At 42.0% G+C, this 26389-nt stretch overlaps 1 protein-coding gene across 6 annotated transcripts in view; it reads left to right on the forward strand.

Moving 5' to 3' along the window:
* LRCH1 (leucine rich repeats and calponin homology domain containing 1) overlaps positions 1 to 26389 on the forward strand; it is a 196400-nt gene that overhangs the window by 77806 nt on the left and 92205 nt on the right. For all 6 annotated transcript variants that reach the window (XM_004759191.3, XM_004759192.3, XM_013059805.2 and 3 more), the window contains exon 2: positions 19677 to 19821. In XM_004759191.3, coding sequence (XP_004759248.1) covers positions 19677 to 19821 — 145 coding nt within the window. The remainder of the gene's footprint in view (positions 1 to 19676; positions 19822 to 26389) is intronic.

The following is a 26389-nucleotide window of genomic DNA, read 5'->3' on the forward strand; positions in this document are numbered from 1 at the left end:
CTCTTTTTGTCTGGATGCCATTGGGAGACCTCAAAACTGGGATCCTGCCCCCTCCTTCCTCCCTCTGGACTCTATTTTAGAGCTGCAGGAAAGATTTGAGGCTTTTTGCAAGCTTTCAACTCTGAGGTATTTTGGAAAACTGTAATTTTGTTTGTTCTCTGCTGTATGCATGTGGTTTCTTAAAACACAAGTGTGCTTATTTTCTGCGTCCTTTCCATAGCAAACATTTCCCCCAAAACTACAGGCTCCAAAAGTGGGTTCCCGAGTGCGTGTGACATACAGCCTCCTTTGGAAGCTTCTGGAGAGTGACTGTCTCTGCAGTGAACAACCTGCTGCAATTTTGAGGCTTGCTAGGTGGCTTCTGACCTCGTCTTGGGCTATGCCCTTCCTGTGTTCCGCAGCCAGATGGGCCCGGGGCATTCTGTGTATTCCCGCGGGCCAAGAGGTACTGCCGCGCTCTCATGAAACTCAATTTGATGATGGTGATGGCGCTCTATATAGAGCACTTTGGGCAGTCTCCCCTATAAAATAGCAATTTGTGAGCGACTGTCAGCATGTAGAAGGGACTCTAAAGCTAGATGACTTTGGTTTGAACACCAACTTTTCAAAGTTTTTTCCTGGTTGCTTTCCTGTTTCTTTTTATGCTCCAATTTTTAACCAACCTAGAATTAATTTTGTTAGAAGGAGTCAAATTCAGATCTAGCTATTTAATCTTTTTTTTTTTTTAACGATTTTTTAAATGAATTTTTCTTGTGGGAAATATACAACGTTGAATTTACCATTTTAACCATTTTTAGGTGTGAAGTTAGGTCGTGTTAAACACACTCCCAACTGGGCCGCTGTATGGCTTTGTGTAATGGGTGGAATTATTGTGTCTCCGTTTGTTTATCTGCAAGTGGGGATAACACACCCATGAAGTTTTTATGAGACTATGAGTGAGTCTCTAGAAGACACTCATTGTTTCCAGGCCACTGTAGGTGTTCAGTGGTGATTACATACCATGATAACACATCGTCCTGGTTGACTTGCATTTGGTGTCCTTATGTCTGTTGTGTGTATTATGTGAAAGGGTAGGTTGTGGCAACTGTCGCCCACTGAATCCATGTGGAGACCTAGAGAATTCTCAGTGCAGACACTGGAATTTTCCTCATTCTTGTGTCCACTTTAGCATGGGACTAATATGTACTTGGAGCTGCAGGGGAAGAAGAGATTTTCCAAGACTTAGATTTCATATGGTTTACAAAGCAATTAATAATGAAAAGATAAAACCTGTTTAGTTTTCATGGTTAAAGCATAATGCAAGAGGCTTAGAGAGGGTGGAGACTTCTGACTGTATTCCACAAACACTAACTCTTTTCAGAGCCTTTGATAAAAGCTCTTACTTTAAAAAAAAATATGATAGCAACAATTAGTTTTCATGAAGTCTAGATGAGTAGATCATGTGATCACAATGAGAGGGAAAAGGGAAGTCTCCAGAAAAGAAATATTTTGTTTACATTTAAATCTTCTAGAAATGATATGTTCGAAAATAATATACGAGTTTAATATATTTTCTTAAATAAGCTAGATAAATCACATTTCTGTTATACTTTCTGGTAAGTGATAAAAACAGTCTCAATTTGTACAATAAAGATTGTACAACAATCTTTTACTTTTGAGTTCAACAAGGAGCTTCCAACTAGATCTGTAAAAAAGGATGCGGAAATCATCTGAAATAAACTATTTCCAGCCTTAAAATTCATGTTCCTACAATAGAATATACTATACTCAGTCACCATCACAAAAATGTCTTTCTTATCTGTGCTGTCCTAGCTAAATGTGAACTTTAAAAATGGGAAAACCAGGCACTTTGTAGACAGTTCACTCTTTGTTTCGTATTTTTGGGGGCTAAGAAAAAAAAATTGCCCAAGGAAGTATTTCTGGAAGGAGTCAAACTTTTCAACTGCCTTCATAGTTTAGCCTTCGGTATTTTTGTTGTTTTAGAAATTGGTAGTGACCCTAAGGAGGAATACACATTTCTTAAGCATGGATCATGATTGGTTCCTAATGAGTGAGTGACAACGTAGCAAATAATGCTGTTGGTCAGGTTATCAGCATAATACAATTATTATCACTGAATTGTATAATAAACATGTGGGCAGAGTGCTGTCGTGGACATAACACTGGATTTTGGTTCAGGAAGTCTGAATTCCAGGACTCACCATTGTGCTTGGGCCATGGAGCCAAGCCCTTAGGCTTCAAGAAGTTGTGATGGAAAAGAGAAAGGCATTGCTTTATGGTAGAAGCTTCTAGAAGGTTGTTTTCTAGTTCATCTTCTCTCCTCATTTTTCACATTTTTCCAGGATGACATCATGTATGGCAACTCCTTATTTATATGCTGATGTCTTTCAAAAGTACGCTTAAGGGGTGCCTGGGTGGCTCAGTGGGTTGGGCCTCTGCCTTCAGCTCAGGTCATGATCTCGGGGTCCTGGTATCGAGCCCACATCAGGCTCTCTGCTCCGTGAGGGGCCTGCTTCCCCCCTCCCCTGCCTGCCTCTCTCCCTACTTGTTATCTCTCTCTCTCTCTGTCAAATAAATAAATAAAATCTTAAAACAAAAACAAAAACCTACACTTTAACCAACACCTTTCTTATGGCTCCAGACCCTCTGTCCAGTGACCAACAGACCACTCTGCTTGGCTACTCCATACTTATCTTAACTAAGGTCACCGTGACTCTTCTAACCCACCACTACCCTGTTTCTTTCCCAGCTTTCCTTTTGAGCAAGTAGCAAGTTTCCAGGCATTTCTCCAAGACAGAAATCCCGAGATGCCCTCAATCTTTCTTTCTCCTCGCTTTCTGTATTTAACTGATCGCTAAGCTCTGCCAATTGTACCTCATACGTGTCTCCCTTGTCCATCCTGTCCTAACGATAATGGCGACAGCGGTGGTGGTGGTGAGGATGGTGACGATGATGTCCGTTTCTCTATATCAACTTCTTCACCTTACTTCAAACCCTCCTCATTTCTTACCTGGATTTTTGTGGCTGCAGTTGGACAACTGCTTCCGTGGATCCCTGTTCAACATCACTTCCATGTGCCTCGGCCATAATGCCAGTCACACTTCCTCCACACACTTCTCCATCCATGCATTCTTCATCCAGGCTGCATGTTTTAGCCCGGAGTGAATTATTGCCTCTGCCCTGGGGATCTCTGTCCACCTGTCTGGAGATTCAGCTTCTAGGTCCTGAATCCTTTTTCAAGCTTTCATACAGAATTGGTATTTTTAACCAGGCTGACAAATTTAGGTCTAATCCATTGTATGTTTTCTTTTGTTCATTTCTCTACCTCCCCAATTGGACTCCGTAAATCACTCGAGGTTCTGAATTGAGTCTTAAATTCACATCACTGCATACAATACTGGGCACAGTGTGTCTGGCTTGTAGAAGACAGCCAGTAAATGAGTGAGAGAGTGACCGGGTGGAGGGTTTTCCCTGATGTGGGAAGGGATTGGGAAGGTGCCACACAGCCCTGGGGAGTCTCCCTCCAGCATCTGTGACTTCCCGCTGAGCAAGCTTACGTGGGTGATTTTGCTGGGCTCTTTCCAGTTATATATGTGCTTGGGGATCAGAGCTGAAAAATATAAGGCAGGACTACTTTTACATTTCCAGACTGAGCTTGTTGATAGGCAGAGGTACTGAGGTTGAACAAGACTGAGTTAATAGTGAAAGACACACGTTTCTCTCAGGCATCCATAGGACTATGGCCATCCCAGTGGCCTCACTTCCTGTTCATGCCCACACACTTCAAGTGGGCCCTGAACGTCACCTGGCTGTCATTCTGCATTTGTTGAGTGCATTCGCTTTCCCGCTTTCTTATTAGCTACTTCATACTTTGTCTTTCCTTAAACCTTTAATATCTTCTCCTCTCTCCCTTTCTGCTGTTCGGGCTCACAGACAGTCAGAGGAGACTTCTCTGTCTCCCTTCCGCCCCATCTACTCAGTTATCTGCATCTGTGCCCATACCCACTGCCTCACCTCCTCTGCTAGAGAAGAATTGTCCATTTTCCTTTGGAAGACCATGACTGATGCTTCAGCTCCCCTCCGCTTCTGAAAAACACCACTGTATTTATTGTCTCATTTCTCTGCTGATTCCTGTTTCCCCCTTTTCATCAAGTGATCCCCATCAGCATACAAACATGCTGGTATTTCTTCCTCTGATAGGACCTTCCCTCCAGCTTCTATCCCATTTCTTGTCTCCCCTCTACCACAGGCTCTTTGATTTGCTTAAACTCATTGTAACTTATTTGTCTCCTTCCATACTCTCTCTCATTCCTTAAAGTAAAAACAATTTAATTGTGGTAAAATACACATAGCCTAAAATTTACCATCTTAACTATTTTTAAGTGTAAAGACCAGTAGTAAATACATTCCCATTGCTCGTGAGGCCACTCTCCAGAACTTTTTCATCTTGCAGAACTGAAACTCTAGACCTACTAAACAGTAACTCCCCATTTCCCCCTTTCCCCCAGCCCTTGGCAACCACCGTTCTACTTTCGAACGGTCTGAGTTTAACTACTTTAAATAGTCCTTCCATTTTCTCTTAAACCCACTTCCATCGGGCTTTTGTTCCCACGTGCCCCCAGCACGCCTCAAGGTCACCTGTGACCTGTACCAGGCTAGATACTCATTGCTCCGCTCTGGACTGATCTGATCCAGCAGTAGCGCAGGGCACAGGGGATGCACTCCCTCCTCCTGGACACAGTTGCTTGAACTGGTTTTCAGGAGATCATGCTTGCCGGGGTTTTCCCCCTTCCTCACAGACTTCCTTCTTAGTCTTCTTTTCATTTCCCACCTCTGTGCCTTGGGATGCCTCTGGGGCTCAGTGCTGGGCCCTCTTGTCCACCTTCACTGAACCCCTTGGAAATCTTAGTTTTGTCTTTAAGTGTGATTTCTGCTCCCACAACTCCTGCCCTTTGTATCTCCAGCCCAGATATGTGCCCTGGGCTCCAGACGGGTGCGTCTCCCCACCTGATACCTTCACGTGCATGCCTGCTGGGTGTCTCAACACTGATGTCTCCAAAATGAGCCCTCACAGTGTTCCCCACAGTGTCTGCCCACAGGCTTCCGCATCTCGGAATGATGACGCCACTTTCACTTCTGGAGCCAACATCTGCAGGCATCTTTGACTATTCCCTTTCTCTCAAAATCACATCCAATCAGAAAATTTGCTAACCTCTCTTTTCAAAGGGTATGACCTGAGCCCACCACTTCCTGCCTCTTCCACTCTCCCACTCAGGTCTAGCCACACGGTCTTACCTGGCCTGGATTATTGTAGGAGCCTTTGTAGGGTCTTTCTGTCCCTGTCCTTGCTCCCTCAGAAGCTATTCTCAACACAAGGTCTAGTAAGATCCTTTTTAAGAGTGGAGGAGACCCTGTGCAAAACCTTCCAGTGGCCAGTAAATGCCGCATCTTCCCCTTACCAAGGTCCCCACTTGGTCTGCTCCCCTATGACATGCTCCCTGGCCTCAGTTTCTTATTTTCTCACCCTGGTTCGCTCTGCTGGAGCCACACAGCGTCGCTGGTGTCCCCACAGTCCACCATCCTGTGCTGATTCAGGCTTTTCAGTTTGCTGCTGACCCCGAGTGCAAGGCTCATCCCCCCAGATGTGCCCATGACGTCTTCTCTTGACCTCCTTCAGCTTTCACCTAACATCACCGCATTCGTGAGTCCTCCCTGGTCACCCTGTTTAAAATTGCAGGCCCCCTCCTCCATACTTTCTACTCACTCTTTCTCTCTAGCACGTATCACCATCTAACACATCTGTATTCTCCCTGTTAGTTTTATTTAGGTCGCCCCACCTGAACCTACGCTCCAGAGGGCAGGCGTTTTGCCAGAGTTCACGGAGCTGGTGCACAAATATTTGTTGAATGACTGTAGAGAAAAAAAAAACTCTCCCAAACAGAAGATTATAATTCATTGTCCATTTCCCTCTCCTAATAGTATCTAAGTTTCACTTGAAATTTCAAGTTCTTGTTTTATCTAAAAGATGAACAAAGCTGAATTTAAAATTCTGCAAAATGAGGTGTGTGCTTTCAAAAAAGCACATACAAGTAAAATCATAATTTAGGCTGCTCTGAACATTCTTGTACACATAAACTATCATTGGTAGTAAAAACACTGTTTCCATTATGCACTGGAAAACTCCTGTGGATTTTCAAATAGATGCAAATGTAAAATTCGTTTTCATATCGACTTCCATTTAAATGTTACAGTAGCTTTAGATTTCCTGAGTCATATCTTAAAAATATCACTGGTAGTATCTTTGAGGTTTTTTTTGATAGGTTGTGGTCAAGTTTGTGGTCCTCTTTCGACCTCACTAGCATATGTTGAAACTTGTGGATGGCTTTTGAAATTTTGCCTCATTTGAGATTAACCAACTACTGATAATTAATAACACCATATGGTATAAATTTTGAATTCTGTATGATTTATACCTCCGCATCATGGCTCTTACCCTCCCTCTACTCACTTAACACAAGTATTTGGAAAACTTGAATAACGGGTGGTCTGGCTAGTAGAGCTGCAGTTTACATCATAGTTAATAAAAGGAAAGATTCTTTTCTTTATCTTGAACCCTCTTAAAATATACCAATACATTTTCGTGCCATTTAGAAAGTCTCCCAGTTATCTTATCTGTGATAATTAAAGATCTTACATGGTCTCATGACTGAGATTATTTACCAAATTGTAGAAAAAATAATAACATTTGTTTTGCCTCTAAAGGGCTCTTTTCGGGGCAGGAGCAGAGGACATGAGAGAGAGTGAGAGAGAGAGAGAGAATTTTAAGCAGGTTTCACACCAGTGTGGAGACTGACTTGGGGCTCAATCTCACAACCCTGAGATCACAACCTAAGCCTAAATCAAGAGTTGGATATTTAACAAGCCACCCAGGCACCCCTAAAAGGCTCTTTTTTTTTTTTTTTAAGATTTTATTTATTTATTTGACAGACAGAGATCACAAGTAGGCAGAGAGGCAGGCAGAGAGAGAGCGAAGCAGGCTCCCTGCTGAGCAGAGAGCCCGATGTGGGGCTCGATCCCAGGACCCTGGCATCATGACCTAAGCTGAAGGCGGAGGCTTAAACCACTGAGCCACCCAGGTGCCCCTAAAAACCTCTTTTTAATGGGAGAGACCAAATCAAAAATATATGTGAAAGTACTATGTAAAGTACAAAAGCACTCCGTCTGCTTTATCTTTGGGGGGTAGTATTCACTTTTCTTAATGGTTTTGTTTGCTATTTTTAAAGAACATAATAAAAGAATCTGATGAACTGATGGTTATGGTGAACTGAGGACTGTTTCACCACAAATTTGATTTTAAAAGCTTCCAACAAAGGTAAAAATCGTAGAAAAATGTTACCACTTGGTCATTTTTATGAGAAAGGGCTTTCTCTCCAGCAAGTAACTTTTCGTTCATGGTTGAGAGTTTCAATATTTATGTAATCATCAACTCACAACAGTGAATTGTTTCAGTCTTGATAGCGAGCCTGGAATGATAATAAAACTCAGGCAAGTCTGGGACCACAGAGTCCAGAGTTTTCTGCTCTCTCTTCTCCCCTGCTCTCCGCCAAGGATGCGGAGTCTGCTCCTGGCCTCCGACTCCAGCACTCTCGTGGATGGCGGGCATGCGCGAAGTCCCTACTTAGAGCCCTTGGGACTCACCTCCTTTGCCTTCCCCAGATTACTCCTCTGGCAGTACTTTCCAGATCCCTCACTGACTAGCAACTCGTCTTCCTCTAGTTACGGTGAGACAGAGACTACCCATGAACTGGTTGCTAAGTGACTGTCCTTATCGGCTCAGCCTGGTGGGGCAACAAGCCCTTTGTTTTGAATACTAACCACGTGCTTTAGTGAAGGGGTCTTTGAGCTCTAGAACCGCCCCCCCCCCCCGGAAAAGCTCCCCCTCTTGCAGCGCAGAGAACCTGAGGTCCTTGCCCTCCCCTCACAGCATCTGAGCAGCTGCTCTGTCTGCTCTGCCATGGGGCTGGTCCCCTGTACTCCCTGTCCCCTGCCCCGGGGCTCAGGAGCCCTGTCCCCAGCAGAGCCCCATGCAGTGTCTCATTTGGGCTCCTCTGCACCCCAGGGGATCCCTGTTCCTGTGCTAATCTGCAATGGAACCTGTTCTTACACCTCTCTTACTGTGAAAGGCAGGGCTGTTCCTTTCTGTGCTGTGAGCCTATGACAGCAGAAGCTGTCCTAGCTCTATTTCCTTCCGGAACCATCTTCTGCGAGTTCAGGTGCTGCTGCTCTATACACATCATTTCACTTTTCCTTCCCAATGGGGATGGGTGGGGCCCAAGTGAGTCAAGCACACATTTGGCGGCGGCGGCCAGTGAGGCAATGTACATGCAGGTGGATGGACGGAGCCGGAGAAAACTGTGAGGGGGTGCTCGGTCACAGAGCTGCATGACGCTGCCCACGACACCGTCCCTATGTCATTGCCCAGAGCTGCCCCCTTGTCTCAGGCTGCCAGCCCCTGTAGGCTTAGTCATTTCTGGCACTCTGGGGAATTTCATGTTCTAGGATAATGTTTGTCTTTTATGACCATTTTGAAAAAATGCGTTTTTTTTCCAACTGTGATAAAAATAACCTACAGCGGAAAAAGTACCACGTTAAGCATGTCTCAGGGTGTAGTTTGGGACACTCGTGGGGTGCAGCCATCACCGCCGTCCATCTACTGGGTTTTATCTGTGTAGTCCTGAGACGTGACTCTCCCTTTTGCTTCCCCACTGGCCACTGCGCTTCTACTTTCTGTCTCTCTGAGCTTCACCACGCCAAGCCCCTCCTACAAGTGCAATCGTACGGTGTCTGTCTTTTTTGTGGCTGGCTTATTTCCCTTAGCAAAATGTCCTCAAGTTGCATGCATGCTGTAGTGCGTGTCCAACCCCCCTTCCTTGTCAAGGCCGCATCCTATTGCACTGTGTGCGTACACCCCGTTTTGCTTCTTTGCTCCTCCCCTGGTGGACATCTGGGCTCTTGTCACCTTTTGGACATTGCAAATTAGGCTACTTAAAGCATTCGTGTTTTATAGGAAAAGTAGTATCTCCCCTTCAAATTAGTAGGTCCCATTTTAAAGATGATTACCATTAAGGGGCTGTTGTTATTACGTCTCTGAGACCAAAGTTGTCTTCAAGCAAATGGGATGTGATTCGTGGTGCAGTGAAGCCTTAGCTCCTCAGAGTCACAAAAGGATGGGTCGTGACAGAGAGGCTGCACCCACCTAAAATGTTTTCATTTTGAGTAACTTTATAGAGAACAAAAAAAAGAATTAAGGACACACTTCCCTCCTGTCTTCAACAGAATATTTGAAATGCAGTTTAATCCTCAAGTTGACAGGGGCACCTGGGTGGCTCAGTGGGTTAAACCGCTGCCTTCAGCTCAGGTCATGATCTCAGGGTCCTGGGATCGAGTCCCGCATCGGGCTCTCTGCTCAGCAGGGAGCCTGCTTCCCTCTCTCTCTCTCAGCCTGCCTTCCTCTCCATCTACTTGTGATCTTTCTCTGTCAAATAAATAAATAAAATCTTAAAAAAAAAAAAAATCCTCAAGTTGGCAAACTACTGCTGGATTGTTTGGAGTCATTAGTATGTCCTTGTCTCTGGTCCCTGCCATTGCAGCTTAAATTTTTTAACTTAAAAGTACTTAAAATTGAAAATGTAGATCGATCTCACCATTCATTACTGTTCCATGTAAGAAATGTACTTTCTTACGGCTGTCTCTTTTCCTTACATGTTGTTTCTAAAATGCTGTGAGGCTGGAACAGTGATAAATAGCATTTGTTAGAATTGTGTTGAAGAGTAGAAAACCTCTTTGTAGAGGTTCTTTAAGTGAAATGATTATACTTTGGAGCAGAAATTCCCTACCCATCCTGCCCTCCACCACACACATCTATGCTGTTCTTTTAAAAATCGATAACCTGATTTTTTTGGGGGGGAGGGCAGTGCTTTGGAGAGGTACAATATATCAGGTTTCGCTAAATGTGTCAGTAATGCATTTGTTAGTAAAAGGCCACCTACACACGTCATTACCTCTTGGCACTTTGCGGGCTTACAAGAATCACCCACTAATAAAACCACTGCACCAGGAGTCTAATCTGACACTAGATGCTTTTTGGCACTTATCAAAATTAATTTTGGTTTCTTATTTCTTCCTGCAGCCTTGGAAAGGGAAACCTTCCAACCAACTTACGAATTTTTCACTCAAAATACACTATATTTTTTTAGTCTGTTATCTAAGATTTGCTGTTATCATGAAGCATTTATGTGTATGGTTTACTTCATGAGCTTGTCAGTTAGGTTTTAAACTCCTTCCCAGGGGCGCCTGGGTGGCTCAGTTGGTTAAGCAACTGCCTTCGGCTCAGGTCACAGTCCCGGAGTCCCGGGATCGAGTCCCGCATCAGGCTCCCAGCTCCATGGGGAGTCTGCTTCTCCCTCTGACCTTCTCGCCTCTCATGCTCTCTCTCACTGTCTCTCTCTCAAATAAATAAATAAAAATCTTAAAAAAAAAAAATAAACTCCTTCCCAGCCCAAGCAGTATTATTTCTGGCTAGAAATATTCAGAAATATTCAGAACCCAGCGTTAGCTAGCCTAATGGTAGAGACTTTGCTTAGAGGCCTTCACTCTGTGCCAGGAGCTGCTCAGAAGATTTAGAGGTATCAATCATCTCATGTGATCCTTCCAATAATTCAATGGGGCTGGGACCGTTATTATCCTCATGTTACAGATGAGGAAATGGAGGTATGGAGAAATTAAAATAATTATTTCCACACAGCTGAGTGGTTGGACCAGGATTTGAACTCAAGTTGTCTGACCTAAGAACCTGCTTTCCTACTCCATTCATTCAAACAATATTTATTAAGGCCTTAGTGTACACCACTGAACGATGCAAAATCCCAACCCTCACAGGACTTACATTCTAGTAGGGAGAAAGAGAAAAGTAGTAACCATAATACTAGAATAAATGGTATGTTTCTTGAGGAGTTTAAGTGCTAAGAAAAGGAGAAAATGTAGACTAGAGTGAGGAGGTTAAGACAGAATTTGAGACTTTAAATAGATGGTCAGGGAGGACTCATGGCTCATACTGAGGAATTACTCAACTCATCTCTTCTGTTTGATAAGATTTGTTTTTGTTGTTGTTGATCTTTTAGAGATGTAGCCTGAGATTTTGACCAACTCCCTCAGAACTTTCATGAAACCGCTTATTATTTCTGTCCCTTTAACCCTGGAAGCATCAGGTGGTTTCATCTCCAGAGTCAGGATGAGTCAGCCCAGGGGCTCTGCTTCACAACCGAAAGCAGCATGCCCTTGCTTGAGTGCATTTCCAAATGGGCAGGTGCCCAGGAGTACCCCCATGGGTGCTGAGTCATGGGGCCGGGTAGGCGGTCTCTGCCAAGAGAAAAGTTGAAGCGAGGGGCAGTCAGATGCTGGGGGCATTGTGGAGCGGGGGAGATGGGGGGAAGTTCAGAAGGGACAGAAAGATACAACTGAGATTCTTCTAAAGAGATCCCTGCCTACCTAGGTGCAAGGAGAGAGGGACTATCTGGAGAGGACATATATTCCCAGACCATGCTTCCGCTTAAGGATGGTCCCTGCACGGTAGTCCCAGGCATGACCAACCAAGAGGGTGGTGATGGTCAGGCACAGAGCATCCTTCCTCAGTATTAGGAAGACAATAGGTCCCAGGCTCTAGTTGGTGGGTCAGGAGTTTAGATTTCTATGTGAAGAAAACCCATTTGACCCGATTTTATTGCAGCGTCATGCTTGGGGCTAACATTCCAAACTTTAAACTTTCATGATAACATGTGTATCGTTCAGCTTGAAAAATACATCCTTTGGTCTTGTGGAGCTGGGTGCGATGGTCACTCCAAGATGAGGCCTTCTTGCCTGACGGGAGAGCAAGACCCTGCAGGTGAGCTTTGCAGCAGCGTCGGTCTGCTGGTGCAGCTGCTCTGTGGCTGTCGCGGCCGATCGCTCAGGATGTTGTTCCTGGACCGCTGGCCTCCTCCAGGTCCTCCTGAGGCACCACTTTCCTTTTTTATACAAAAACAACATCGTGCTTCTGATGGTGCTGACTGCACACCAGATTCCAGCGACTGTTTTTCCACCCTCCCCTGCTTATTTTCATTCAGTGGGCTACTTTATTTTAGGGATTTGCAAAGCTTGTTTTGGCCCGGGTGAAACTTATTGTTTTATTTCTGGCTGCGTGGCTTTCATGTCGATGGTTCAGTTAAGCAGCGGACGTGGGGAGGACGTGGCTCTGGGGTTCCGGTTGGCTGCCTGGCTGTGTTGCACGGAGCTGTGGCGTCCCCCACTCTGCAGGGCAGGGCTGGCCCCTAGAGGGGCTTTGCAGCGAAGGACAGCGTAGCACAGGATGGGAAATGAGGTGCCCATGTGACACATGTCCTTCTTTCTGGAGAAAATAATTGGCATCTTGTCAGAAGTTTTCGAAAACACTTCAGAGCAAGGTTTCCAAAGTATCATATCTACTGGTTTATTTCTTGCTTCCTAGCTCTGTATCCTCAGGCAAGTTACTAACCTCTCTGGGCCTTAGTGTCCACACGTAACTGAAAGCTATAACAACACCTGCCTTACTAGGTTATGCTGAGAAATCAAGGAGGAAAAAAATCTAAATTTCTATGATGATAGCCAACTCATAATACATAAAACCCCCTTCCAGGTCGGATTTTTGCTGCTGTGATTATATCAAAAACTATTTGCGGAGGAATTTAGAATAATAATCTGATTGACTAACAGTTATCTCTGGATCAGCTCAGGTTGTCTTTCCCAAATTAGGATTCATGGTAAAGGTACCAGTGGGCTCTCCAAATCAGGCCCCTCCTGGACCTCCTTGTCTGGCCCAAGGACAGCGCCACCTGTTGGAAAGGCTTGGTTTAGCTAGGGAACCTGAGAGGTGGGATCATCTACTCAAAGGAATCCCCTGGAATAGAGGGAAGCAACTGGACATCCGGGGAAACCTGATGCCAGAGCCACTTCCTAAAATTTATGGCCATAGACCTCGGGCTTCCGGGCTTAAAAAACTAAGTGATTTCAGTGTACCCACGAGGCTGAGAAACACTAGGCGAACATTTTATTTAGGAAAACAGCCAACCCACGAGCTCTGCTCTAGAGGTGGTACCTCTCTATATTTTTAACAGAATTAGACCAATAAACAATAAAAATAAACACAAATTCCTCATCTGTAGTTACCTCTTCCTAAATTTAAAAGCTTACTTACCTGTCGTTGCTCAGAACTTACTGGGTCATTTCAGAGCTCCTGACCCATTTGCCCCGCTGGTTTTGGTTGTATTACAAGATGAAGATTGGATTGGCCTTCTTCACATTTGCCTGTTGTCTATGAGTACTTGTTCTTTACGTCTTCCTGGGTTCAACAACGCTCACAGGCCCCACCTTGGTCCGTCTGTCGTAGTGGGTGGGATGACCAGGCTTCTGGCATGGCTCTATTCTTTCAAAGGCCAAGTTAGGGATGCTCACAGCTATGTGCACACTGTGAACTGGCTGTCCTCTTACTTGTTTAATTACAGCTAAGTCCTAGATTCCTTCCTTCTGTTCCTGCTGCTCCTCTTCCTCCCTGTCCTCCCTGTCCTGACCCCATCCTCCTCCTCTTTCTTCCTCCTCCTCTTCTTCCTCCTCTCCTCCTCCTCCTCCTCCTCCTCCTCCTCCTTCTAATTACCCCTTCTTCTCCTCTCCCTTCCCTCCCACCTTCTTCCCCGCATTCTCCTCTATTTCCTCCTCCTCTCCCTCCTCCTCCCTTTTCTCCTTCTTCTCCTCCTCCTCCCCCTCCCCCTTCTTCTCCTCTTCCTCTTCCTCCTCCTCCTCCTCCTCCTCCTTCTTCTTTTTCAAGAAAGATCAGATTTTGTTTTCTCTTTTTTCCACGAACAGAAAGATTTTGATCAAATTGGTATGCCACTCCCTGCTTCCTCCCCCAGTATTTATAACTGGATTATCTGCTCTGGGTTATCAAAGTCAAAACAGCATAATCCAGACTGACTTCAGCCCTTTTGGACAGCTTTCCTGTGGTGCTTGCAGACACTCAAAGATTCAAAGTGATGTCTGCATTAGCCTGAGGAAAGCCCAGGAAAGCACATTACCTGGTTTTGGGAGCCTTTTTCTGTCTTCCAATAATTAAGTTAATTCAAAATTAAATGATACTCAGAGACAAGTAGGGAAAGTAAGTCATGTCTTTGAAAACCCGTTCTAAACTCTTCAGTGAACAGAGTGCTTACGTAGGGTTAGCGTAATTAGCGGGTGAGGCCAGGATTTCTACTTACCAAGTTTCCGGGAGCTGTTTCCAGAATTTAGCCCATTAGCTGACATATTGTTTTCAGTACTTTATTTTTTGAACATCGTGTTTATAACTGTCTTCCCCTCTGGGTCTATACACAGAACATGCTGCTTTTCTTTTGACTGTATTTTGGACAAATAAAAATGCAGTGAAGATTAATTGCCCTATCTTCCTAATAATCTTGCTGAGGGACACATCATGGTCTTGCTGGCATTGTTCTGTGGAGAAAGAGTGGTCTCACGTGAGGACCTCTGTCAGGTCCTATAGTTAGATGTCCTTAGGTGTGAGTGTAACTGCTTATCTCTGTGGCTCTGGGCAGGTCACGCAGGCTTTCTGAGTCTAGTTTCTTCAGATGGTGGGGGCACAGCTCCTTGGGGTGGTTTAAATGAGGTACCAGATGCAAAACTCCAGATACAGTGTGTGGCACAAAAGACATGCCTAATGGATGGTAATGTGATTTGCCCACCTGGCTTTCAGCTCCTTATATGTACCTTTTCCCTTTTCAGCACAAGTAGAACATCTTACCTTATAGTTCATTCTGGGTTTGCTTTATCTCATTTTTCAAATGATAAATTCCTTAAAAGTAAGTCTCTGTGTTTTTCACTTCTCCAGAAACCTCTTCCTGAGTGTATGTTGATAAATACGTCAATAATCCATCATATGGTTAATGAACTTAAATAAGAAAGGAGAGCTTTTCTCTTTCTTTTCTCTTCTTTCTTTCTTTTTTTTTTTCGGTCCATTTTTCAGCTTTGTTTTAACTTCAACAATTCTGGTTTAGGCAACTGTTTTTTATTTAGGCATTGAAAGAGTCTGAGCTGTGTGCAGATTCTGTAATCAATTTCTTCTCTTTTCTTGTGGAAACTGGAACACGAATGCAGGATGATAGGAAGCACAGTGCATGGGAAAATTCTCACTCACAGTTGGACATGGAGCTCTGTTCATGTGACTAGCAATGTAGTAGGCTCAGGCAGGGCGGATGCCCATTGCTTGTAACTTCATTTATAATGAATAGCCAGAGTCCTTTCAGGAAAAGGATTCCTGAAAAAATAGAGGACAGCTAAGTTAAAAACAAGGATTACTGGGACGCCTGGGTGGCTCAGTTGGTTGGACGACTGCCTTCGGCTCAGGTCATGATCCCAGAGTCCCGGGATCGAGTCCCGCATGGGGCTCCCGGCTCCATGGGGAGTCTGCTTCTCCCTCTGACCCTCTCCTCGCTCATGCTCTCTCTCACTGTCTCTCTCTCAAATAAATAAATAAAATCTTAAAAAAAAAAACAAAAAAAAAACAAGGATTAGAGGGATACCTGGCTGACTCAGCTGGTTAAGTCCTCAACTCTTGATTTCAGGTCGGGTCGTGAGATCGAGCCCCATGTCAGGCTCCAAGTGGACCATGGAGCATTGTCTGCAAGTTTGAAAATAGAGTGCTTTTTAAAATTAGAGTATCTGATAAGAATATAGATTTTACAATGAAAGGACATATTTGTCAAAAAGATGGGCCAGTAATTATTATGTGGGTTTGTACTTTATAACTTTTTTTGTCAACCGCTGCTATTGATTATCACGAGGAAACAAAATCACTTGGATTCTGACTATTTTGACAGAAAATACTTGAATTCTGAATACTTTTTATTCATAGAAATCTTAAATCTGAAAAGAATGTTAAAATTGATCCAGTTGCATGTACTCGGGTTTTACCTATTCAGGAACAGTGACCCGGGAAGCTGAGTAACTTCCGCAAACATCTCAAGCAGTTGTAAATTTAGAGCTGGTCTTCTGCTCTCTGATTGGAGCGGTTTCTATTGTTGATTTGCTATCCCATGATCTTTTAAAAGGTTTATAGTTACATGACAGCATTTCTACAAAAACCCCTATATCCTTTTGTTTAAAAAAAGTGTGACACTGAAACTAATAAAAACATTATTATTATTTAAAGCAGTTATCGAAACATTCAACTTGATGGTCTCGTTCTCGCAGTTCTCAGGAAAGTCAAGTTTGAATGTAAACTGGAACCTCCGTAAAATTTTTTCTTTGAGTCTAACCTAAAGGAAACAGCCCATAAAAGTTTTCTGGGCAGATTTCCAGCATTGTAGCACACGCAGATTGCCCTGTCTAATAGAGTTTCAGGAAGAAAGAATGCAAGAGGCTTGTGAAATTGTTTTCCATTGAGGTTCTAAACATTCACGAAATGTTTGTCTCTGTATTCCCTTCAGTAAGAGCATGGGACTTCACGGTTTGCTCTGGCTTCTTCGCTCTCTTTTCAAATGAAACAAAATTCTGTGTGTAGAGAATATGTTTATGTGTGTGCATGTATCTGCGTGTATATGCACATATGTGTTTATATGTAATATATATAACACATGTACCTATTATATATTGAATCCGTTTCTGTATGCAAAATCAAGTAAGTGATGCATTCACATTTCTAAAGGTACAGCAGGATGTACAGTGGGGGGCTCTCCCTCCAACGCCCCTCCTCTGTGCAAGAAACCCTCTCTCCAGAAACGACCACTTCTACCAGTTCCTTTTGCAGCTTCTACAGATAATTTATTTATATTTCCATATCTATTTACAACTCTGCAAATATTCATTTAAAAATACAAATACTAAATACTTGGTTCTATGCCAGGCTTTTAAAAGAAATTTATAACATGTCTGGGAGATTGTACCAGATCAGCACACATAAAGCTGCTTCGTTCATTTTAATGACTGCATTGTATCAGCACTGCACTATGGAGTATAGTGCTTAATATTACATTCTACCACATGAAATATTAATATTATGCTAGTATTTATTTATTGATTTAATTTTAGTTTTATTTATATTTATTAATACCATATTAATATATAATCAGACCTCCACTGATGTTTAACTTGCTCCCTATCTTTTGCTCTTTCAAACCACGTTAAGAAATATGTCAGTTGTACATATGAGTTTATCTGTAGATGAGAAGGATTCCTAGGTTGAATGAAATATGTACATTTGTAATTTTGATTGATATTGCTAACATGTTCTTCATTTCATCACCATTTCCCCAGCATTATAATGTGTTCATCAATGGGGGGGTGCCTGGGTGGCTTAGTCGGTTAAAGCCTCTGCCTTCGGCTCAGGTCATGATCCCAGGGTCCTGGGATCAAGCCCTGCTTCGGCCTCTCTGCTCAGCAGGGAGCCTGCTTCCCTGCCCTGCCCCCCCCCCTCTGCTTGCCTCTCTGCCTACTTGTGATCTCTGTCTGTCAAATAAATAAACAAAATCTTAAAAAAAAAAAAACAACTTTTCTTTTTTTTAAAAAGATTTTATTTATTTATTTGACAGAGGGAGAGACAGCCAGGGAGGGAACACAAGCAGGGGGAGAGGGAGAAGCAGGCTTCCTGCTGAGCAGGGAGCCCAATGCGAGGCTTGATCCCAGGACTTGATCATGGACTGAGCCAAAGGCAGATACTTAATAACTGAGCCACCCAGGTGCCCTTCACCAAAGTTTTTGATACTAGTCTAATGGGTGAAAAGTATTCTCCCATGTCGCTGTGATTTTCATTGCTCTAATGTGAGTAAGGTTGATCGTTTTTTCATATGCATAAGAGCCGTTTCTATTTCCTTTTCTGTGAGCCATCCATTCTTTTTCCTTCCTTCTTCCTTCCTTCTTCCTTCCTTCCTCCTTCCTTCCTTCCTTCCTTCCTCCGTGCCCTCCCTTCCTTCCTCTCTCACCTTCCTTGCTTCCTTCTGTCCTTTTTTTCCCCCTGCATTTCAGACTTCTTATCATTGACTGTATAAAAAATTAACCTGTTGGGCTTATGAACTGTAGGACTGCCCACCTGCCCCTCGTTCCTTGATTGTCATGTATGTTTTTGGTGGAGTTTTGTTGGTTTTAGAATGTTGTAAGTTCTGTTTTAATGTGTTGAATTTATCAGTCTTGCACTATGCCATTCATAGGAAGACTTTCTCTGTTCTAAGATCATAAACGCAAACTTCCCACGCATTGTCCCTGTGCTGTGATGGCTTCACTTTTTGAAGTTAATCATTTAGGGGCAGCTGGTAGCTCAGGGAGTTAAGCATCTGCCTTCACCTCATACTCATAGTATGTTTATCTTTTCATATACTGCTCAATTCCATTTGCTAATTTTTAAATTTAGGATTTACATAAGTATTTATATAGAAGGGAGATGCCTAAGTGGTTTCTTTTTATGTATTTTCTTTGTTAGGTGTTGATATCAATATTATACCTTACTGTTTAAATAAGTATTTAGAAACTTTCCTTCTTTTACTTTGTGTGGAATAGTTTACATTTTATCAGAATTGTCCCTTTAAACCTGCTTAGAATTCACCTCTGAAGCCATCTAGGTCTGTCCTTGTTTATTTATGTATTTATTTCTCAGAAGAGTAGTCAGGAGGATAGCCCTTGGACTTCTATTTCATTATTGTATTCACCTATTTAATTTTTTTTTTTTTTAAAGAGTGTGATTCCTTAAGTATATATGACATGATACTTAATAAACATCTGGTCATACTGATTGAGTCCCTCCTGATGAAGGGTGATATCAGTAATGTTGACTTATTGTTTTTGACAGTGGTAGCTCTTTTCTCATGATTGGTGTTCTATGGTATTTGACAGTTATGTCTGCCATTCCTAGATCTAGACATTAAGGACTGTTCCATTTTTTATTGTTGAGATGGTGGTATTGTAAACCATAATGTTTGCTTACACTGCTCTGTAGACCTCCATTATTACGGTCTTTGGTACACTTGAGGAAGGGAGCCTAGTTTTATGGCTGGTCATGTGGCCGGCACATTGCCTATCCTTAAGAGAGACACAGTTGATCTGTCTTGGGTTTGTTCATTGTAGGTTCTCAGTTATTCCAGTGAATGCAATATTTATTTAGTATCTACTATGTGTGTGTTTGCAGAGGATATAATGTCCCAAGAGACAACATATGTTATGAAAGCAAAATTGAATTAAATAAATATTATGGTAAAGATATGTATTCAGAGAAGATTGAAGGATACAGTTTTCATTCTTGCCTAGGGGAGAATGACTTTGAAATAATTTTTAGATAGAATGGAAAGTAAATATTGATTCAGTTACTCTTCTATATCTGGCCTGTATTTACAAATTAATATAGAGATAAAACTGTTTTAGCAATATTTTTGCTTTCCCATATGAATTGGGTAATATGCCAGGAAAAAGAAATCAGCCCTGGAGTAACAGAGCTACAAGGAATGAAAATGCTCATCTACATTTAGATTATGCTTATTTTAAAACATGTTAAGAAAAAAAAGTATTTGTAGTGGGTAATTGTACTGGGTCATGTTGAAGATTTATTGACAAAATACTCTTTCCTTTTCTCACAGATTTATCTAAAAACAGACTGGTCGAAGTCCCAATGGAATTGTGCCATTTCGTATCACTGGAAATTCTTAATCTGTATCATAATTGCATCAGAGTCATTCCTGAGGCCATCATTAATCTGCAGATGCTGACCTACTTAAACTTGAGGTAGGTTGACTTCTAAGGATTGTAATCAAATTCAGTGAACAAAACCGCAATTAACTGTGCTTTCATTTCTATAAATTTTTTTTTCTTTTTGCAAATCCTGATCACCCTTTGATTATTTAAGATTATTTATTTAAGATTATTATTTAAGATTATTTAAGAACTACCTGTCATAATAAATTAGTAGGGCTATTAATATTGTTTTCGGTGCTAGACTTCTCTGAATATCAGTATGGCAAGATATTTTTATTTTTTTTTAGGGTAATTTATGTGGTATCATTTATACTTTTTGGGTTTTTTGGTGCTTGGTATATTGTCTCATGTATTGGTGTAGTTTTTGGAGGTGGAGGGCTAAAGGACGGGAGGAAAGAACTTGAGGGTTGTGACAGATTGGGGCCCTGCTGGTCTTTGGGAGTTTTTGTACCTTTGGATTTGCTACTTAGTACTGTCTGAGCCTGTTCCCTTTTGGCCACTTGGGAAAATTCAAGAGCACTGACCAATTGCAGCAAGATACGAAGTTTGCGGTCTTTGACCCCCTTCAATTAGGTCAGCATTTGCTGAGGACAGACCAGTGGACTGTACTGATTCCCTAATTATGCACGCACGGTGTAACATATTAACTCCCCTGAGCAGCCCTGAAGTTAAGAAAATCAACTTTCATAAGACCCAGGTTTTAGACTTTGTGCTGTAACTGTCTGTTGCTCTGGACAGATTTTGGTTCCTTGTCTCCTAAATCTTTGACTCACACAGGATGTCAGGAGAGAAATAGGAACTGTTAAATCAAATCTATCTCTATTACAAATGCAAGGTTCCAGAGTTCAAGCTAGAGCAAAACCTCTCCCCATGTCAGTGACATGATCTTGGTGTGGGAAGAGCAGCACCTGATTAGCAGGGCTGGTGTAGTGTCACAAACATGCCAAACATGCCAAATTCCCAATGAACGAAATAGAGCCATTAACTTATGGTAATAATGTCCTTTTTCTTTTTTTTTTTTCTGGTTTGTTGGTTGGCTTATGGTTGGCCACGGAGAGTTGGGGTCTTCTCTGGAGTTCTTTGCAGTCAAAAATGGATTTCCACAGTGCTTCATTAGGTGTGCATATCCTTCTTGGGAGTGAAAAAACAATCCTAGTCATGTTTTGAAGTGGGTTAGTGAATAGGATGTAAGTTACTATTAGCATAGCCTAGAGGCTTATAGAACTACCTTCTACTTCTCCAGGTTTCTAGTTCATCTGACCCTTTTGAGTTTCCCTGAATAAGATAATCTAAATTATTTCTACAACAGCACAATGTTCATTACCTTGGAGTTAACTGATGGAGCCAATGGAGTGGTGTCTATCGGGTTTGGTTCACTATTTCCCTGAATCATCTGCCCTCTAATTCAAAATCTGCATAGAGGCAGTATCCCAAGAGCACTTGCAGTTGTGCATGTGTTTAATTACCTAGGTCTGTCCTGCTGTGACGCTTTTCACCTCCAGTAGTCCTACATGCAACACGTGGGGAGATGTAAGTTTGTACTGTTATACCAAGTCCATACACAATGAGAAGCTGCTGGGTATCGATGAGATCTCTCTTCTGGTATGATACGAACTATAAAATTCTACAAACATGAGGTAATCTAATCTTAAAATTTATATTATGCTTTAAAAGCACTAATATGATTGGTATTGGTGTGATGATTTTCACGTTGGGCTCTGTCGAGAGTGGAATAATACTGCTGTCTTCAGATGGTAGGAAGGATATATTGATGTGTGGGTTTCAGGGTCCTTTAGTGCAAGAACAGAGTGAGCCATTGGGACTGAGGATGCTGAAGAGGAACCGTGTAGGTATATTGTAAACAATTTTTGGTGAATTCCTAGGTGATAGGAAGAAGAAATAGATAAAGGGACTGTTGAAGCTTTTTTCTTTGTTTTTTTCTGTTGAAGCTCTTTAAGCAGTGTTTTCTGTTTAATTCCTTGTTTGCCTCTATCTTTCCTTCCCTTTATATAGGTCACTTTTATTCTGTGTTTTCTTTGCTCACATCTCTACTTTAATATTACTGTGCTTTAAGACATATTCTGTATTGTTGAATCCTGACTCTTCAAAGGAATTGATAACTACCTGGAGAAAATTTAAAAATATGTTATCTCTTTCTTTTCAGAGGAGTTCTGTCAGGGTATATGAAAAATGTATGGACATCCTTGGGGTGTCTGGGTAGCTCAGTCAGCTAAGCAACTAAATCTTGATTTTGGTTCAGATCATGATCTCTGGGTCATGAGATTGAGCTCCTTGAAGGGCTCCATACTAGGCCTAGGGCCTCCTTACGATTTTCTCTCTCCCTCTCCTTCTGTCCCCCTCACTGCTCATATACTCTCTCTCTCTCTTCCTAAAAAGAAGGAAGGCAGGCAGGCAGGCATGTGTATATCCTCTAAACTCTTTCAAAGACAAGTTATATACACACACACACACACACACACACACAATTATTTTTGATACCTCTTTTGAGTTTATTTCATGAATATAAATGTGTAACATAAAATAATAACAAAGGGCAAGCTTTGAAGTGACCACGAAGATGGCATCTTGTTCAGCTGTAAAACCTTTAACTCCTGACTTATAGGTTTGGTGGGAACATGTCTTCTGAGAATTGGACCCTTGGAACTGAGTTATTTCTCTGTTTGATAGTGATTTGAAGTGGGATGTTTTATTTGTCTAAAGGATCCATTATTGCTTATAAAATAGTAGACGGCTGTCACATCTGCTTATTTGCAGGTATGTAATAAATGTCTAGAAAATACCAGTGGCATCTAACAAAATTGTTAACTCTTCTAAGATGCTGAGCAGTGTTATTCACGTGATAGTGGTGTCTTTGTGAGTTCTTTCTGTCTCAAACTACTCCCCCACTTCCAGCCACCCTCCAGCTGCTGACCGGGGGACATGTAGAATATTGTCCTTGTGTGTGATCGTGATACATGTCCCCTCCACGATATCCAGGACCGGGTATTACGGCCTTTTCAGGTCTTTTCTGCCTGTTATAAGAATTAAGTCAGTGAAATAATATGTATTTCTTCTTGGGTATGGTGGAGGCGCGTGGTAGACTGCCCATCGGTTTACTTGAAAAGGAAGCAGAGGGACTCAGGATGCTGCAGACATACTAACTCATAGACGAATTACCGGGTTGTCTTCAGTGCAGGTTTTGGGGGTTTTTTTGGCTTTTTAGTTTTGGTTTTGGTTTTGGTTTTTTTTTTTTTTTTTTTTTTTTTTTTTGTGATAAGTTGCATACTCTGCCAAGGAAAGGAGCTTATTTTCTAGACAGAAGCATATCATCAAATCATGGCATTATCACCAATTTAGATGAATCAGAGAAAATCTGTATAAGTTTCAAAAAATTAAAGAAAAATGAAATTGCTTTTAGGCATACACTTAAGGTAGACTGAATCAACCATAGCATGTTCTGAAACAGCTTTAACAAATAGGCAAGTTCATTAGGTTTTATAAATAAGTACCTGGAAATACTTTCTCTTTTGTGGTACTTAGGGTTTTTCCTCTTGTTTTATTAACTACAAATAAAGAACTGTGGGATAAAGTAATGCAGAGAAACTGCTTTTCAAATGTTCACAGATTTCATATTTCTTTCTTTCTTTTTATTTTTTTAAGATTTTATTTATTTATTTGACAGAGATCACAAGTAGGCAGAGAGGCAGGCAGAGAGAGAGGAGGAAGCAGGCTCCCTGCTGAGCAGTGAGCCTGATGCAGGGCTCAATCCCAAGACCCTGGATCATGACCTGAGCCGAAAGCAGAGGGTTTAACCCACTGAGCCACCCAGGTGCCCCCCGATTTCATATTTCTACACTTAAAATTAAGCATGGTTGGGACGCCTGGGTGGCTCAGTTGGTTAAGCGGCTGCCTTCGGCTCAGGTCGTGATCCCAGCGTCCTGGGATCGAGTCCCACATCGGGCTCCTTGCTCGGCAGGGAGCCTGCTTCTCCCTCTGACTCTGCCTGCCTCTCTGTCTGCCTGTGCTTGTTCTCTCTCCCTCTCTCTCTGACAAATAAATAAATAAAATCTTAAAAAAAAAATTAAGCATGGTCTTGCTGTATTTTTAGTCTTTTCTCTTTTTTAATAAGTCATATGTGGGAATTGCTAGTTTTGTAGGTTTCAAAGCAGGTGGGATGCTGTGTAATGCTACTGTGAATCGATAGTGGGTATTCCGGTGGGGTAAATAACCAGAAGTATTTGATGGTCGCGATGATACCGATGACAATGAAGCTGATGGTAGTGGTGGTGATATGCCCCTGCCTATACGGCTTCTCGGCTGGTCGGATCTCTCACAGATGCTATCTTTAAATGTCAGATGGCTACTTAGTGCCAGAAACCCAAGTCCTGTCTTAGACCAGAGATGGGTTTCATTAACACTTGGAAAATAAAACCCTTTGCTGTGAAAAACACTTCGGTGTGTTCCCACACGGTAGGAATATCAGATTCATGGAAAACACTAATTTATTGCTGTTTACGTAGCCTGAGTTTGAAGGCTCTGGGCTTTTAATCTTTGCGTCTTGGTATTCACAACAAAAGGTTATGTGTGTTTAGTGTAGGTGCCACTGTGTTTCTTCCTGTTGTAAAGTGTCTTAATCCCAGAAATGTGGCCAAGAACAATAAAAATGATTAAGCAAGACCTATTCCTACATAGGAACAAACACTTGGAACCCGAGCGCTACAGGAAAGCTGTATTACAAAGTTTAAAATCTATTTTAAGGTGCTGGAGAGGTTGTTGATGATGAGACCCATGAAGAAAAGGTACCTTGGGAAAATAGAACAACCCAAGGCAGCAAAACTCTTGGCTAGGACCAGAGAGGTGCGATGAGTCTTAGAATAAGGACTTCAGCTTTTGAAAAGTTAGGTCTCGGAGAGGTTCAGGAATAGAAGCAGCTAAAAAATGAAAGTTCTTTACTGCCTTTGATCATACTACTTTTAGAACTCTTGGTGAGTGGTTTTAGTTCCTGACAGTGAAACACACAGCACAGGAGCTGGGTTCTTCATTAGAAGCCCCTGGGGAGCGTGGGTGGCTCAGTCTGTTAAGCGTCTGACTCTTGGTTTCCACTCAGATCATGATCTCAGGTTCTTAAGATCGAGCCCCGTTTTGGGCTCTGTGCTCAGCACGGAGTCTGCTTGCCTCTCTCCCACTGCTCCTCCCCCTGCACTCTCTCTCTCTCTCTCAAATGAATAAATAAAATTAAAAAAAAAAGTACAAAGGAGCTCCTGTCTCTAGGAGTAGTTTCTGAGGCATTGCCTATAAAGAAAATGGCAGCCTATTGAACAAAATGTTATCACACCATAAAAGGAATCTGGTTTGGATGCTTTTTCTGAAGCCTGGCATCCTTTTTGGCTGCTAAACAATGTGCAGAAAGAGCCAAGTTCCTGATCGCCATGTAACCTGTATCCCCACATTCCTTTGGGGGGGGGGTCATTTCTGAGAAATAGTCTTTAATCCTAAGGACATCTTGCTATTTGAAAGATCAGAGGAGCACCTAGCATATGAGTTGTCTCAGAAAGCACAGATTTTATGTATTTGTTGTAAACTAAAAATTGATTTTCTTTGTTCTTAAGAATTTTAGTTTTATCCCCAAGAAACGCACCTCTTCTTGCACTGATATTTCTGAAGGTCTCAATTGTGAGATAGCACTTACTCTTTCTAGAAACTGAGAAAATTGACGGTGTCTTCCTACCCGTTTTGTTCAATTCAAGACAAACTTCTATTCCAAATCCTTTTATGAAGAACTTACTGTATTTTCAAAGGAAAAATGATATATTTTGGAACTGGTCTGGGGTAGCTAGGTTGTGTTCTGTGAAATGACAGATCAGAAGGAAGATTCCAAAACATAGTGAACCATGTTGGAATTTGGAAGCATCATCTTAAAATTTGAAAAATTTTTTTGTAGAATGCTGTAGTTGGAAGTGACCACTGGGTAATTGGTTGCACAAGCAGCAGTGTGTGTTAAGCCTTGTTTTTTCTAGTGTGCTCACTGAGCATTTGTTCTCAAGGCAGAACCTAGAGACAGTTGTCCCTAAAAATTTACATTTTGCAGTGCCTATAAAATTATGTACATTGGCATTGGTAGTTGATGGGTTTTGCTAAACGTGAATGAGTTAATAGTAGGATATTTCTTACCAGATCCCATTCCTTTTAGTAGAGTTCATACTTGGCAAGACTTCCAAAGAGGATTTTTCCATTATACATGTCACCTGATCACAGATGTTGTTTAAGATCAGTGTTTGTATTAAACAGAGGAACAGAGAGACACAAAAGGGACATTATGGCTTTGATGGCTAGAGCACTGTCAGAATGTGTTGTTTTTTTTTTTTTTTAGGTCTATTTCTGATCTTAGTGGAGCACTTAAAATCTTTGTGCTGTAGATTTTCCCTCCAAAAATGGGGTAAATACCTACTCCTAATTGACTATACAGATGTTTTGTTTATAGTAATTCTCAGAGTTTTTTCTGTAAGCCCAAAGGAGCAAGATGCAAGTTACATTTATTTTTCTAACTAGACAGATGAAGACCCTTTGAAACATTGCCATTCCATCAGCAATCAACTTA

This window comes from Mustela putorius, unplaced genomic scaffold (assembly GCF_011764305.1).
Source record: "Mustela putorius furo isolate JIRA1106 unplaced genomic scaffold, ASM1176430v1.1 tig00000179_pilon_pilon_pilon, whole genome shotgun sequence".
Classification (NCBI taxonomy): Eukaryota; Metazoa; Chordata; class Mammalia; order Carnivora; family Mustelidae; genus Mustela; species Mustela putorius.